Raw genomic sequence first — 17710 nt, forward strand, 5'->3', positions numbered from 1 at the left:
TTCTAAGATGCCAAAACGAAAAGATGAAAAAGTTTTGTTTGCGTCTAAGTGTCTCCATAGTGCATTATTTCAATCCTTCTTTTTCATGCTATAACAATGGTCGTATATTCTGTTTCTCAAACACCTGTCCGTTTTTCCTACATAAAAACAAGGACACTTTGTGCATTTTGCTAAGTATACCAGATGTCTAGTCCTGCAATTGCCCTTTTGAAACTTGACCTCTGTTAAGTTAATATTCTGTAATGTAAGTGAGGGGGTGCTAATAATAAAACTACACTGGTTACAGGTACCACAGCTAGTAGTACCTCTCAATACGTCCTGAGTGTTGTTCCTTATTTTTTTCTTTTCCAGCTCAAATTTCATATTTTTACCATTTCTTGATACAAAATTTGGCATGTCCCCCACTATCTCAAATACATTACTGTCTGTCTTTAAGATGTTCCAATTCTTCTGAATTATTTTTTTGATAACATTACTATGAGAAGCAAATTGCAGGACACATGCCCTTGTATACTCATTACTATCACCATTGTCCTTGTCACTAATACCTCCCCCTCGGTTACTAGGTCCAGTACCAATGAGGGGTTTGTACTTTTTCCCCCATTCATTCTTCACGTAATCTATAACATCTGTCACCATCCCCAGGGGGCATCCCCTACTTTTAAAAAAACTTCCAATCAAATCTAATTCCGTAATCAAATCTGGATACTCAGAGGTCATCCTAGCCACCCTAATAAACTGACCTTTAATAATACTCCTTTTTTGACTACAAGGATGGCAGCTGGAATATTGTAGGTAGGAATTACTAAAAGTGTCTTTTCTAAAGACATTAGATTTAAATTTCTCCTTATCCACTGTTATACAAGTATCCAAATAGGGGATAGATTTTCTCTCCACGTTGAAGGTGAATTTTAAATAATCAGTCCTAGTATTTAGATATTCTTTAAATTCATCTAGCTCTTTTATGTCCCCTTTCCATATTAAAAAGATATCGTCCAAAAATCTAAAATAACATATCATATTGTTGTACCAATCTGTTTTAAAAATATATTCAGTTTCCCAGTCTAATAAAAACAGGTTTGCAAAAATGGGGACGCATGCCGCCCCCATAGCTACCCCTTTTCTTTGTATATAAAATTCCCCTTCATACATAATGTAATTATGCGTTAAGACGATATCCATAAGTTCTAACATAAGGGATGTTCTGTCCCAGGTCAAACCACCAAAATTCCTAATACTATTACAAAACCTTGTCATTCCCTCCTGTTGGGGTATACTCGAAAATAAATCAACTACATCTGTTGTGACTAACCACATGTCATTTATAACCATATCTGGCTGCAATCTCTCCAAAAAATCCCATGAATCAATCACAATATGCTTAATTTTACTGTATATAGGCTTTAGCCATATATCTATTAATTTTCCAAAAGGGAAGGTCTTGGATTTGTTCCCAGAAATTATGGGTCGAAAGGGGGGATCTTTCAGATCCTTGTTCACTTTGGGAATACCCACAATAGTGCTAATAATAGGAAATTCCACTTCTAAAAATTCATACAAATCCGTATCAGTTCTATCATCCAATAACAGATCTTCCAAAAACAGATCAATTTTGTGATATCCAATATTTACTTCATTAAGGGATGATATAACATAATTTCCGGAATTTAATAAAATACTATTAATTTTATTTACATAATCTTCAGTCCCATAAATTACTGCCCCTCCCCCTTTGTCGGGTTTCATAATCCTTATGTTTTTGTTATTTTGAATTTCTTTCAGTACTTTAAATTCATTTCTACTCAAATTGGGATTACTTTTGCATAATCTTCTGTTGTTTCCAAATTCACATATTTCATCTATTACCAATTTCTCAAAAATGGCAAGGGTATTATTCAAAGGGGGTGTAAATATACTTTTCTTTTTAAACACTGACCTGTGAATACCCTTTTTACCATCAAAAAAGCAGTTATGGTGAATTTAATATCTACAACTACACAAATATTGAACTCACGGATGAATATTTTATATTACTTTCCAAAGGGATGAAATTTGTTCCTAATAATGATTTTAGCGTAGTAGACTACATTGTGGATTTTAAAAAGTACCTAAGGAAACTTAATTTAGCCGTGTTTTTTGATGGTAAAAAGGGTATTCACAGGTCGGTGTTTAAAAAGAAAAGTATATTTACACCCCCTTTGAATAATACCCTTGCCATTTTTGAGAAATTGGTAATAGATGAAATATATGAATTTGGAAACAACAGAAGATTATGCAAAAGTAATCCCAATTTGAGTAGAAATGAATTTAAAGTACTGAAAGAAATTCAGGATTATGAAACCCGACAAAGGGGGAGGGGCAGTAATTTATGGGACTGAAGATTATGTAAATAAAATTAATAGTATTTTATTAAATTCCGGAAATTATGTTATATCATCCCTTAACGAAGTAAATATTGGATATCACAAAATTGATCTGTTTTTGGAAGATTTGTTATTGGATGATAGAATTGATACGGATTTGTATGAATTTTTAGAAGTGGAATTTCCTATTATTAGGACTATTGTGGGTATTCCCAAAGTGCACAAGGATCTGGAAGATCCCCCCTTTCGACCCATAATTTCTGGGAACAAATCCAAGACCTTCCCTTTTGGGAAACTAATAGATATATGGCTAAAGCCTATATACAGTAAAATTAAGCATATTGTGATTGATTCATGGGATTTTTTGGGGAGATTGTAGCCAGATATGGTTATAAATGACATGTGGTTAGTCACAATAGATGTAGTTGATTTATTTTCGAGTATACCCCAACAGGAGGGAATGACAAGGTTTTGTAATAGTATTAGGAATTTTGGTGATTTGACCTGGGACAGAACATCACTTATAGGTTCATAGGTTCATAGGTTCGTACTAGGCTGTCTGCCCTAGGGCATTTATAAGCCTAGCCAGAGTGTATGTGGCTTACACCACCCCTTAGGATGAGAATACTATGCCCTTTTAGGGTTTAGTTTACTATGCCTCTGTCTAGTAGTGACAAAGAGATGACCCCCGGGGTAAACCTACGATCTCCCATCCACTCGTCGAGATTTCTCTTGAATAGAGTCAGTGAGGGGCTCTGCCTAACATGGACCGGGATTCTGTTCCAGAGTGTAGGGAGCCTCTGGGTTATGAATCTGTCCCTCCAGCATGTTCTATTTATTTCTGTGTTGAGGTTTAAGTCACTTGTTCTCGTGGCTCTGATGGAATTGGATTTTCTGAGGTGGAGCATGTCCATTAATTCAGGATTGGACATGGCCTTGTACGTCAGGCACAGATCACCTCTGAGTAGGCGGTATGCGACTGAATAGAGCTGGAGTTTTTTCAGTCGGGCAGCATATGACATATGTTTAAGACCCTTAATCCTCTTGGTGAGGAACTTTTGGGGTCTTTCCAACTGCTGCAGGTGTCGGGTGAGATACATCCCAAATGGGGCATTGTACTCAATCATTGGCCTGATAAGAGAAGAGTACAGGGGCACAATGACCTCTCTTGATCTAGATGTGAAACTCTTCATGATAAGGTGGGCAATATAGAAGGTCTTCCTAACCACTTTGGCAATGTGAGTTTCAAATGAGAGGTTACTGTCAACCTGGGTCCCTAGGTCCCTGATTACCTCTTCCGTACTTAATGCATTACCGCCTATGTGGTAATTTGTCGGTACCTTGTTTTTCCCAAAGGGTATGACTATACATTTTTTGGCGTTTAGCTTAAGGCCATGGCTCTGGCACCAATTATCCATTTCTATGAGGCCTCTCTGAAGGATGTTTGTGTCCGCTGGAGTATCAATTATGGCCCAGTTTGCAGTCATCTGCGAACTTTGTCAGCCACAATCCTCCTATGTTTGCCTGTACCTCGGAAAAATAAATGCCGAACAAGAGGGGTCCCAGCACTGAGCCCTGTGGGACACCACTTGTGACTGGCTTAGAGTCTGACATAGCTCCAGCAACTCTGACCCTGTGGGTTCTGTCCTTGAGCCAGTTTGCAACCCATCTTGTGACATATGGGTTTACATTTAAGCTGGTGAGTTTGTCTATGATGCCCGAGTGGGGTATTGTGTCAAAGGCTTTTGCAAGGTCAAGGTAGGCTGTGTGAACTGTCTTACCCTCATCAATGGCCTTAGTGACTGTTTCAAAAAAGTTGACCAAGTTCAGAAGGCAGGATCTGCCCTTGACAAAGCCAAATTGGGTAGGATCCAATGTCTGTAGGTCCCCAATGTCTTTGTTTATGAGTTCCATAATGATCTTCTCCATAGCTTTGCAGACCAGGCTCGTCAGGCTTATGGGGCGGTAATTTCCAGGGTCCGTAGAAGCACCGCCTTTGTGAAGTTGGACCACTGTTGTCGTACGCCACTCTTTGGGTATGTATCCTGTGGTAAGGCTAAGATTAAACAGCAGCCTTATGTGTGGGTTTAGTTCCTCTTGGAGTTCATGTAGCACACAGCCTGGGACACCATCCGGTCCCATTGATGCTGTGTTTTTAGCTTTAGAGAGGGCGGCTCTCACCTGGGCATCTGAGATGTTAGGGAGGCTACACTCTGCTGGGATAGTTATTTCTCCTTTTGGGGGGGAGGAGAAATTTGCACTGAACCTGTCTGCCAGAATGTTGGCAATGTCAGTGGGTTCAGTGTATTTTGTGTCATTTTGGACTAACTCTGAGCATATCTGGGAGTTTCCACCCAGGTTTCTAGCATAGCTAAAGAAGGCCTTGTGATTGTCTTTTGTGTCATTTGCGATTTTTCTCTCAAAGTTGGCCTTGGATGATTTTATGAGTGATCGTAGTTTTTGCTAGTACTGATCAGAGATGCCTTTCCTTTTAGGGATTTTGCTCTGTCATGTAGTAGCTTCCTCCTTCTGTTGTAAAGTTTGTTTATGGCTGGGGTCCACCAGACTGGTCGCCTGCCTTTGGGGGAATGGGTCTTGGTTTTATTTGGGATTGCATGATCCATGCATTCTTGAAGGTGCCCATAGAAGGCATTTGCAAAGGAATCAGCAGTGTGGGTTGTGGTTTCCACTGGCCCAGGGGCCTTGAAAGATACCACTTCAGTCTTAAGAAGTGTGAAGTTTGCTTTTGAGAAGTTCTTCACTGTGGTCTTGTGTGGAGGGGGTGGGGGCGGAATGTGGATTTCCAGTGAGATTAATTTATGGTCTGATCTTACCAAAGAGGGATGTACTTCCGGTGTGGAGCATTTTGTCCCCATGTTTGTGATGATCAGGTCTAGTATATTGTCTCCTCTTGTGGGAATGGTGACTAGTTGTTCCATTGCATTTGAGTTTATGAATTCTAAGAACCTTTGGGCTAGAGTGTTGGGGCTTGAGTAATGTTCCCAGTCTATGTTTGGGTAGTTGAAGTCTCCCAAAATGATGGTATTTGGAGAGACATTCATACTCTCCAGTGTCTTCAGGAAGGCTGTGTGGGGTTCCTGAGTTTGAGAGGGTGGTCTGTAGCATGCTATAAACTGTAAGGCAGTTTTGCCTATGGTTAGTTGCACCTGGATAGTCTCCGATGCTTCATGCGTTGCCACTAACCTGGAGGTGTGGGTATCTTTGATGAAAATGGATACTCCCCCTCCTTTTGTGGTTCTGTCCAAGTTTTGGGGCCGGAAAGCATGATATGAGGTAAAACCTGATAGTGCTGGGGTGCTCTCAGGAGCCTTGAACCAGGTTTCAGTCACTGCACAGACATCGATGTTCTCCATACTGAGGAGGGCTTCGAGGGCATGCATCTTGAGGTTTAGACTTCTGGCATTGAGCAGCATTACCCTTAGTTTTTTTCCACTTGTGTTTTCTAGGGAGGTAGGTTTGTCATTTGAGCCTTGCCTAAAAAAGGCACTATGGGGATGGCAAGAGCCTTGGCCAATATCCTGAAGCCCAGGGGTGACAGGTGCAAACCATCCCTTGTGAAGCAGCGTGGCTTGTCAAGCATGTCATCCCAAGCAGACAGGCACTGGATCCCCTTAGAATGACACCAGTAATTAAGCCAATTGTTAAAACTGATCATTTTGTCTTTGTACTGTGGCATCATTCTTGGTGAGGGTAAGATGCTGCTCAGGGTCAGGGTCATACCGGCCTGGGCTACATAATCAGAGAGCTCCTCTATGTCTCTTTTCATGTAGTCCAGGGAGGTACGTCTCAGGTTGTTCACACCTGCATGTACAATGACTGAGTCATATTTGTACTTGCTGTGGAGTGACCTGAGTGCTTGTGTTATGTGGCGGATTCTAGCTCCCGACAGGCAGCTTACTGTGACCCTCTCCTTGTTCAGTCTGGTGAGCGGGACGTCAGTGTGCCTGACTATGGAGTCACCTATTACAAAGTGTCTGGCATGTTGTTTGGCCTTAAGGGCTGTGACTGTTTAGCACACTGACTTTGTGAACTATGTGTTGCATTTGCTATGTCTTGAGGTGGTGGTTGCTTGGGTGTCTGCTTTGGAAGCCTCTGTTGTTTTGGTAGATTTTTAATCAGCGCCTCCGAGTATGTTTTTGTGTGTTTATGTGTTTGGTTTGCAGTTGTGATAGTTCTATGTGAGACTGGGTTTGTGGTGTGCGTAGTTACCTTCTCCTCCTGACTGGTCTTGCCAGTACTGAATTGAGAGAGCTCAGCCTCCAGTTTGGCTATATAGTTGCATCTCTCGCATATATTTGTATTTGTTGGGAGGAGGAGAGGGTTGTCTGTGTACATGAGGCAATTGTAACATTGCCTCAAGATTCCCAGATTCACCAGCTGAACAGGAGAGGACACTAGCAACTGACCCTTCGACATGCTAGAAATAGTGAAAAAGATTGCTGTGTAACTGAGTCAGAAAGGACCTATAGGGAAATGGGTACTCAAGGGAATTTAGGTGAATGAAGTACTTTTCGTTTGTTTAAGAGGCTGTTTAGATTGCAAGTAAAACAGTTCTAAGGGAAAAATTGAAGAGCAGACTTGGCGGAGCCAGAAAAAGTTTAACCTTGTTTAACCAAGTTTAACCTTGTTTAACCGGCGCTGCGCTATGCGCACGACCGCGCAAAGCCGTGCAAAGGCGGATTTTAAGCAGTGAACTACAAAAGAGCTAGGAATGGTCCCAAACAACCAATTACTAACAGCTTCTTGTGCTGAGGTCACTTCCCCCAAGGATAGGTAGGCTGTTCAAGGCTCCCCACTCCCACTGGTGAGCAAAGAAACTTCCTTTTATCCAAGTAAGGTAATGGACAATACAGGAACTACACCACAGCCCAGAATACAGAAATGCCTGTATACTGGTCTAAACTAGTCGAAAAAGTCGAAAAAGGCGGGAAAACAAGGATTATTTTTTTTTTTTTATTTTTTTTTTTTTCAGAAATACACAGAAAATGCAGAGACAGTGATAAATTAGTTACACAGGCTAGCACACTTTAGTGGGCAGCCTCCACTGTTCAATTAAACAAACAAACAAGCAAACTTTCGACTAAATTCGACTAAATGTAACTTTAAGTGCAATTTTTAAAATAAATGCAGTAATCAGTAAAAAAACAGTTCAAGCTAGTTTAAAGTAAGCAGCAGAAGCTATTTTCAGTGAAAAAAAAGCAAAGATACTTAAATCCAGAAGGTAGTCGCTTTTTCGAGTTCCTTGCTGCTAGGACCACTCTGTAAACCCACGTGGAGCTTGTCTGAGCAGTATAGCAAGAAAAAAACGCCCAGAGGCGGATTTTAAGCAGTGAACTACAAAAGAGCTAGGAATGGTCCCAAACAACCAATTACTAACAGCTTCTTGTGCTGAGGTCACTTCCCCAAGGATAGGTAGGCTGCTCAAGGCTCCCCACTCCCACTGGTGAGCAAAGAAACTTCCTTTATCCAAGTAAGGTAATGGACAACACAGGAACTACACCACAGCCCAGAATACAGCAATGCCTGTATACTGGTCTAAACTAGTCGAAAAAGGCGGAAAACAAGGATTATTTTTTTTGTTTTTTTGCAGAAATACACAGAAAATGCAGAGACAGTGATAAATTAGTTACACAGGCTAGCACACTTTAGTGGGCAGCCTCCACAGTTCAATTAAACAAACAAACAAGCAAACTTTCGCCCAAAATTGACTAAATGTTACTTTAAGTGCAATTTTTAAAATAAATGCAGTAATCAGTAAAAAAACAGTTCAGGCTAGTTTAAAGTAAGCAGCAGAAGCTATTTTCAGTGAAAAAAAAGCAGAGATACTTAAATCCAGAAGGTAGTCGCTTTTTCGAGTTCCTTGCTGCTAGGACCACTCTGTAAACCCACATGGAACTTGTCTCAGCAGTATAGCCAGAAAAAAACGCCCAGAGGTGGATTTTAAGCAGTGAACTACAAAAGAGCTAGGAATGGCCCCAAACAACCAATTACTAACAGCTTCTTGTGCTGAGGTCAGTTCCCCCAAGGATAGGTAGGCTGCTCAAGGCTCCCCACTCCCACTGGTGAGCAAAGAAACTTCCTTTTATCCAAGTAAGGTAATGGACAACACAGGAACTACACCACAGCCCAGAATACAGCAATGCCTGCATACTGGTCTAAACTAGTCGAAAAAGGCGGGAAAAGAAGGATTATTTTTTGTTTTTGTTTTTTGCAGAAATACACAGAAAATGCAGAGACAGTGATAAATTAGTTACACAGGCTAGCACACTTTAGTGGGCAGCCTCCACAGTTCAATTAAACAAACAAACAAGCAAACTTTTGACTAAATTCGACTAAATGTAACTTTAAGTGCAATTTTTAAAATAAATGCAGTAATCAGTAAAAAAAACAGTCCAGGCTAGTTTAAAGTAAGCAGCAGAAGCTATTTTCAGTGAAAAAAAGCAAAGATACTTAAATCCAGAAGGTAGTCGCTTTTTCGAGTTCCTTGCTGCTAGGACCACTCTGTAAACCCACGTGGAGCTTGTCTGAGCAGTATAGCCTTATATTAGAACTTATGGATATTGTCTTAACGCATAATTACATTATGTATGAAGGGGAATTTTATATACAAAGAAAAGGGGTAGCTATGGGGGCAGCATTTTTATTAGACTGGGAAACTGAATATATTTTTAAAACGGATTGGTACAACAATATGATATGTTATTTTAGATTTTTGGAGAATATCTTTTTAATATGGAAAGGGGACATAAAAGAGCTAGATGAATTTAAAGAATATCTAAATACTAGGACTGATTATTTAAAATTCACCTTCAACGTGGAGAGAAAATCTATCCCCTATTTGGATACTCGTATAACAGTGGATAAGGGGAAATTTTAATCTAATGTCTTTAGAAAAAACACTTTTAGTAATTCCTGCCTACAATATTCCAGCTGCCATCCTTGTAGTCAAAAAAGGAGTATTATTAAAGGTCAGTTTATTAGGGCAGCTAGGATGACCTCTGAGTATCCAGATTTGGTTATGGAATTAGATTTGATTGGAAGTTTTTTTAAAAGTAGGGGATACCCCCTGGGGATGGTGACAGATGTTATAGATTATGTGAAGAATGAATGGGGGAAAAAGTACAAACCCCTCATTGGTACTGGACCTAGTTACCGAGGGGGAGGTATTAGGGACAAGGACAATGGTGATAGTAATGAGTATACAAGGGCATGTGTCCTGCAATTTGCTCCTCATAGTAATGTTATCAAAAAAATAATTCAGAAGAATTGGAACATCTTAAAGACAGACAGTAATGTATTTGAGATAGTGGGGGACATGCCAAATTTTGTATCAAGAAATGGTAAAAATATGAAATTTGAGCTGGAAAAGAAAAGAATAAGGAACAACACTCAGGACGTATTGAGAGGTACTACTAGCTGCGGTACCTGTAACCAGTGTAGTTTTATTATTAGCACCCCCTCACTTACATTACAGAATATTAACTTAACAGAGGTCAAGTTTCAAAAGGGCAATTGCAGGACTAGACATCTGGTATACTTAGCAAAATGCACAAAGTGTCTTTGTTTTTATGTAGGAAAAACGGACAGGTGTTTGAGAAACAGAATATACGACCATTGTTATAGCATGAAAAAGAAGGATTGAAATAATGCACTATGGAGACACTTAGACGCAAACAAAACTTGTTCATCTTTTCATTTTGGCATCTTAGAAATTATTAAAGACAACCCCAGGGGGGTAGTATAAAGAAAAAATTAGGGGAGAAGGAGGCAAGATGGCAGATTAAATTAAATGCCTCCATTTACCCGGGTTTTAATGACCATATATCTATCAAACCTATATTAGAGAATAGTGGATAGGTTTATGGTAATGTATTAGGTCACATGTTTTTAATCTTAATCCATTTATAAAGTTTTCTACATATTTTTTTGCATGTTCATATACATGTTACAGAATACATTAGGATATATTAGATGGGTATTTGTAAAGGTTAAACACCTAGGATGAAATACATGTTTTATTAAATAATGTTATTTGAAATAGTATTTTTTTAGATTTTAATGGAAGTACGATTAGCTGTTATTATTCACTTACATTAAGGTATTGGACAAGGGAAATATGCACTGTGCACTTTAAGGTTTTAATTGCAACTAATTGTGAAATGGAAGTGATTAGTTTGCAAATGTATTTAAGTTGAACATTTTTTAATTGGAGCATTCTGAAGAAGTCTATGTTAAATAGATGAAAGCGCTTAATCCGTATTATTTTGTGGCCAATAAAGAGACATTTTGTTAATCCGCTATTGTGCCAGTGCATTGTGCATGCTGTGACCAGGAACGGATCTTGTTTTCTTTTACTTTGTCGACTGTTCCGGTGTCTACTAGTTTTCTGTTTTTGTCATTAGGTAGATAATTTTAGTTACTATTCAGCCGCCATGGTGGAAAATAATATACCATATATGAGGCTTGGAGAAAATGTGTATTAGTTGAAGATATGCATAAATAAAGAAGGATTTCCCTGCGGAAAAAAAAAGAAATAAGTACAACTATAGCCTCTGTCCATATCTCGACAACATACCTATGTACCAAGGAGTCCTGAAACAATCCAGATAAACATTCTACCAGATTTGCCACATTTTTTTAGTGAAACCAATGAGGTCGTCTATCTTGTCCAACTGCTGTACTTTGCCTTACTTGCCTTATTGCCTTGAGGAAATTCCAGTGATCAGCTTTGTCAGTAACAGGACAGTTTCTATTATCATATTCAAGAATGGAAATATAAAATGGATCTGGACACCCTGCACCACCAAATAAATTATCTGAAAAGACTGCTACTAATTCCAAAGGAACAATGATCAGATTATCATTAAATTTTACATAAAAGTTAGGCAAAAATAGTCACTTGATCATTTCCACAACTTCTAAATTGTTTGATTAATAGTTTGTTTTTAATAACTGAATTATTAGCCACTCTTAACTCACGTGATCTTCTTTTTCTAATCAGTCTCCTAGATAATTTCTTAGACTAAAGATACAATAAACTGTTTTTATTGTTCAAGGTTCATTTTGCCCTTAGCCAATGTTTTTTCGAAGATCTTTTAGCTTTTGAGACTCTTAAAGAGCATTACTCAGATAGGTGATTTCTTCTACACAACATTGATTAACTACAGTGGAATTGTTGCTCAGCTATTTCCAGCTGATACCCAGGACAGGTTTTCCCTACTGTTTGCCCTATTAATAAAAGAATACTTTCTTCCACAGTATGGTTAACCACAGTGGAATTGTTCTTGGCTCTTTCCATTTGATACCTGGAACATTAATGTCCCCTGCAATAATGCCATAGTTGCTAATAAAACAAGTCTGAATAGACTTGACAAAGGCCAAGTCTAACAATATATTTTAATGTGTAGATGCTAAAACATGGCAATGTCCCAGTGTGATGTTTTTAGCATTATTCCTACTACCAGCAATTCAATGTTTTCATACAACATAAAGGTGTCAGAGGCATAAAGGGATAAAGGGATACAGTGACACCCCACCTCCCTTTTACCTGTTGTAAAGTGATAGTGAGCCTTATAACCAGAAGTATAAAGAAGATGACTTTTCTTAGTAAGCCATGTTTCAGTAATCATTACAGCATCATACTTGTCAAGGCAAATTCTATTATTTAGGTCCCTTATTTTATTATTTAAACGTTTTGCATTAGCTAGAAATAATTTAATCTGTTCTCCAATTGCTATTAACTGACTTACTTTTGTGTTGAAAAATCCTAAAAAGGACTTAACCACTTTTGTGAGTTTGTTACCTGCCAGTCTGTTACCTTGGTGTCCTAAATGTAAAGTTGTCCCTTCAAAAATAAATGTCCTACCCCAACATCCTCTCAAAGGATGATAATAATTAAATGCTTTGAAAAAGCCTATCTTCTTAGAATGATAGTCCTTTGTCTTGCTTGAAACTATTTTGTTCCTGACTATCATAGGGCAGAAATAATATCACAGAGCACGAGTGTTGAATTTCATCTCTTTGCTTAAGGAAATCTGTACTGTTGTCTCATTAGTAAATCAAAATCCATTTTAAGCACATAATTTCTGCCTGCCATTATCATTACAACTTCATATCTAATTAACTTATCCTTAGTAAATGAACCCAACCTCATCCTAATATTTGAAATGTAGCAACATATGACACAATACTGTGACCTGGCTACACTGGATTCTGGGTAAAATATCACATAGTCCATGTAACGTTGAATCACCAATAATTAACACCTGCTGTATGGCACCCACAGTTGCCCTTCTTTCTTCCAAAAAGGTAGGTAATTCCTTAATGAGAACATTGCCATAAGCTGGATATTTAGTGTCAGTCATGCCTCCTAATGTTCTTCTTCTTTTCATATTATTTATAACCTATGTGTCCTCTTTTTCAGAGCTATCAAGTTTGTTCCACAGCCTTTTATTTGAACTATCAGTCCCATTACAGATATTCCTACCAGAGTCCATATTAGTGTACTGCAGTTAGTACCCCCAGAGATAGAACCACTTGGAGATGGATTTGAATTACTTTCTGAATAAAGGACACCAAGTATCATAAGATAAGATAGAACGTTATCCAAGTTTAAACCTCCTAAGTAGATAGCATCATGTGGGGAATTAAATGTTACATTAATAACAACAGTAACCTTCCTGTCTTTGTTCCTGTCAATACCCTGTGATTGGATACCATCTAAATTTTGTCATTTATGCTTTCTGTGTCAATTTGACACCCTTGGTCTACAAGGGTTAAACTAGCAATTAAAGTCTGAGTATTACAGGAATCAGTGATATACAGTTTGTGGGATATACTACTTCATGGAGAAGGTGGTAAGCCCTAAAATGTAATACCTGAATCAGTGATATACAGAGTAAGTTATATGAAGTGTTCAAGGATGCCTGGAGTAAAGTGAGAGGGAAATGGGTCCAGGTAATAACACCTGTTCGTAGACAAACACAAAACAGCATTAACATTACCCTGCTAGCATCATTATAAATAAGCCCTGATTACACGTTTGGGTGATAGACAGAAGGCATGTACTCCACTACAGTGTGTAAAGAATGTGTTTGTTTTATAACCATTCACAGTAGCTATTCTATTCAACTTCCTTCAGTTAGTTAACACACATTTTATTTTGAAATAGTTGTCTGGCACATAGAGTGGTATGGGTAAGTAATTTATTAGAATATCATATATTATTTGATGAATGTATCAATGTGTAAACATTTTGCCAGTTATAGTAAGCATTCAGGAGAACATTTCAATGAGATCAGAATGTACAAGAGAAGGAATTTCTTTACTGTTATTCCACTGTTTTCTATGTATGTCTGCTAAAACATTCACAAACCTTTTGCATAATCATTTTAAATATTTGACTAAAAAGAAAACTATGTCATGATACAAAGTAAAGTCCAACAAAAGCAACACTATATGAGTGGGGCATTTGCAGGGTATCATTCTTTGCATTCTTTCCATATTTCAAAGATGATTTTTTTTCTTGAATGGAAAACAAAAAAAAAACATGAAGTGCCTTCAGATAACATTATATCCTTTAAAGAGCCTCTCCTTCTAACTCTACTATTTATTTTCTCCTAATCATCATGCAGGTAGCAGTAAATGCATGCCATGTCCAAGTGATCAGTGGTCAAGTGTGAAACGTGAGAGGTGCATCCCAAAAGTAACAGAATTCCTCTCTTATGAAGATCCCTTAGGGACAACACTAGCTGCTGCATCGATTTTGTTATCCCAAGTCACCCTTGCTGTGCTGTGCATCTTCATCAGGCATCGAGCTGCACCAATTGTCAGGGCTAACAACAGGAGCCTCAGCTTCCTCTTGCTCTTCTCTCTCCTTCTTTGTTTCCTCTGTCCTCTAATGTTCATCGGATACCCAGGAAAGGTGAACTGTATGCTGCGCCAAGTGGCATTTGGTGTCATATTTTCTATTTGTGTGTCATTAGTCCTGGCAAAAACAATTACAGTCATCATTGTCTTCAAAGCTACCAATCCAAAGAGTAAGTTAAAGAAGCTGATTGGATTGAAGACTCCGTATTTCATAGTAGCTGTATGCTCCATTCTTCAGTTGTTGATTTGTGCTTCCTGGCTGATCATTTCTCCACCATTTCCTGAAAGAAACATGACTTCAGCAGCTGGAAAGATTTTAATTGAATGTAACGAGAGCTCAGTTATATTCTGCTGCATGCTTGGGTACTTGGGACTTTTAGCCTTTGTAAGTTTTATAGTAGCATTTTTAGTCAGAAAACTCCCTGACACTTTTAATGAGGCCAAGTTTATAACCTTCAGCATGTTAGTCTTTGGAATGGTCTGGCTGACTTTCATTCCTGCATATCTGAGCACGAAAGGAAAATTCATGGTTGCTGTGGAGATATTTGCCATTCTGTCTTCTAGTGCAGGGCTGTTAGCTTGCATATTCTTCCCAAAATGTTACATTATCCTTCTGAAATGTGATGTTAATGCCAGAAAAACCTGGACAAGACGTGTTAGATTCTAATTCATCATCAGCATATCCATATGAAATCTTAGCTGTCTCCTCAAAATGCTAAATTATGTGTGCATGAATATGGCTTTCTGGATGAGCAATACAGAATAATACCACGTGTTAGTGTGAAAAACTGGGATTTAATAAATACAGCATGTGGTGGTGTAAAGCAATATCCTTACCTGAAAAGTGATAGTTTGTCTTAGCAGAACATATCTTATTGTGTTATGATCTAACTGCAGAATGTTTCTTCTGATTTCATTTGCTTTTATCCAACATGTTGTGTCTAGGTCATGGATGGTAAATGCACTTTATTAAGCATCTGCTTTCACTTCAGGCAATTTCAAAAGCAGTGTCACCATTTACTTTTGCAGGGTCATTGGAGGATCACTATAGATTTATTCATTGTTCTTCTACTTTGTCTTGCTGTAATCCCAGACAAAATGATTGCTATGAGACTTGGACGCACTGTTTCACAGATAGGTTGATACTCTACCCATTGCTGCCCTTACTGCATTAGATCATTTTGTCAGATTCAATTCTGCTGAAGTACAGGGAACTCCTTTCTTCTTGTGGAGTGTACTTAGATAATCTAATTGCATAGACATGGCTCTGATGCAGACATTCTCCTTAGCAGGACCAGAGTTTATCATATCATTGATGAAAGTAACAAATATGCCAAGGATAATTCTAAAGCTATACTACATGATTCTGTGGTATTTGCTTAGCTAGCGAGTTGTATTTGACATATTTTGTTAGTTCGCAGTAGCAACAGCTTCTGTGTATCCTGTACATGTTCCTCCAAAACTGCAACAAATCTTTTAGGTTAAGGAAAGTTCCAAATTGTCTATTTACTGTTACTCTTTTGGTTATTAATGAAAGCACGCACACACACACACAAACACACACACACACACACACACACACACACACACACACACACACACACGTGTGGGTGTGTGTGTGTGTGTGTGTGTGTGTGTGTGTGTGTGTGTGTGTGTGTGTGTGTGTGTGTGTGTGTCTGTGTCTCTCTCTCTCTCTCTCTCTCTATATATATATATATATATATATATATATATATATATATATATATACATGCTAGAGGTTAGCATGCCAGATATTATTCACCAAAGGTGAAACAATACTTAATGTATAAGGAACTATGAAAGGCATCTCAATAATGTTGATGATGAAATAAAATAAGCAAACACTATTTAATATTTATGTCAAACTGATCACATATGAAACATAAAGGGCCAATTTCCAAAAGAGTTGCTGTAGGTTTAAGTCTGCCCTAATTCCAAAAGACTTTCTCTCAGTTTAAGTGACTTACTTTGGTGTAAGGACTATCTACAAACAGGCATGCTACTGGGATCGGATTCCAAAACACTTGCTCCCAGCCTGCTCTCAGTGTCAGTGGTCACTTACACTGACAGCAGGTATTTTGGAATCAGGACCAAAATGCTGATATAGAGTTAAGTATGAAATACAAGACTTATCACACTAATATAATTTTTATATATCTCCAGGTTAATATATTACGCCTTCGAAACTGATACTGCACACTTTCTGTGGTTGCCATTGTTATAAACTACATGAGTAATTAAAACACTGACACCATCTTCACTACTGTCTTAATATCTAAAAACTAGAAAATTTGTATCCCAGATTAAGAGTTTTAATATTGCCAAGAAGGTCTGCTGCAAAACAACATGCTCACTTTTGAAAAGAAGGAAAAGTGTAGTAGATATGACAATTAAAACTACACTTAAAGAACTGCAAAAACATACTATTGGCTAGAAATGCAATTAGTGCTAATGCTGTAATCATATTCAACTCCAGTCATCTCTTCTGTAAATAACGTATTTGCTAGAAATGATCCATCGCATAAAAAATAAAATTCATAAACTTCCATAGTCTTAGCACCCACTTAGATGCATTTGATGAACAATTTTGCATCTTATGCAATTATCTAATTTCCCCTTTCACAGTGAATGTTCCTATAGCATGAAGTACATTTCTGTTGGCCACCATTTTCCCATTTCAGGAAGTGAAAAGGGCAAATGGGGGCTGTTAACAGAAATGTACCCTTAAATGTTGAACATAGAAATCCCAGCAAACGTAAAGACAAGGCTGCACAACTAAAAACTCCAAGACAAAACTCCGTCCGGTAGAAGTCTACAAAAATAGGAGATCACACAGAAGCCAGTCAAATGACTACATGAACCACCATATAGTAAAATATGTTCCTTTATTAAGGTGAACAAGTAGACTGAGTGCTTTAGTTCCCCAAACTGGAAATTCATCAGAATCTAAAAATGTACTATCCTGCACCCTTAAAAATTACTTCATTAAAGGTACAGTAACAAGTTAAACAGAATATGATAAACATACAATAAATATCTACCTAAGTCTTAAGTCATTTGATAATCAAATATTTTGTAATAAAAACTACAGTAACAAATCCCCTTTATTTAGTTGTGTATTAAAAATGTATAAGATGTTGTTTCCATTTATAAATTTATTGAACACATCCTTAGTATAGAGATGATAGACACCATTTCATTAAGACCTGGGGGGGGGGGGGGGGGCATTTAATCTCAATTGCCAAATAATTTCTTTGAATTACAATTTTAACATCCAGTCGCCCAACCCCCCCCAATCAGTGTTCACCGTAACGTCATGTAGATGTTCATAAATCATTTTGTAGTGTACATTCTGTTTTCCCAATATAAAAATTGAGGTAAACAAATGTAAATCACACCCCTTGTTCTACAGTTGCCCTTACTTGGTCAAACAATAC

The 17710-nt window shown here is 38.0% G+C and overlaps 1 protein-coding gene across 1 annotated transcript in view; it reads left to right on the forward strand.

Moving 5' to 3' along the window:
* LOC122810653 (vomeronasal type-2 receptor 26-like) overlaps positions 1–14919 on the forward strand; it is a 194521-nt gene extending 179602 nt beyond the window's left edge. The window contains exon 4 of the mRNA XM_044082226.1: positions 14022–14919. Coding sequence (XP_043938161.1) covers positions 14022–14919 — 898 coding nt within the window. The remainder of the gene's footprint in view (positions 1–14021) is intronic.
* The last annotated feature ends 2791 nt before the right edge of the window (positions 14920–17710 follow it).

This window comes from Protopterus annectens, chromosome 9.part0 (genome assembly GCF_019279795.1).
Source record: "Protopterus annectens isolate FY-2018-M chromosome 9.part0, PAN1.0, whole genome shotgun sequence".
Lineage (NCBI taxonomy): Eukaryota > Metazoa > Chordata > Ceratodontiformes > Protopteridae > Protopterus > Protopterus annectens.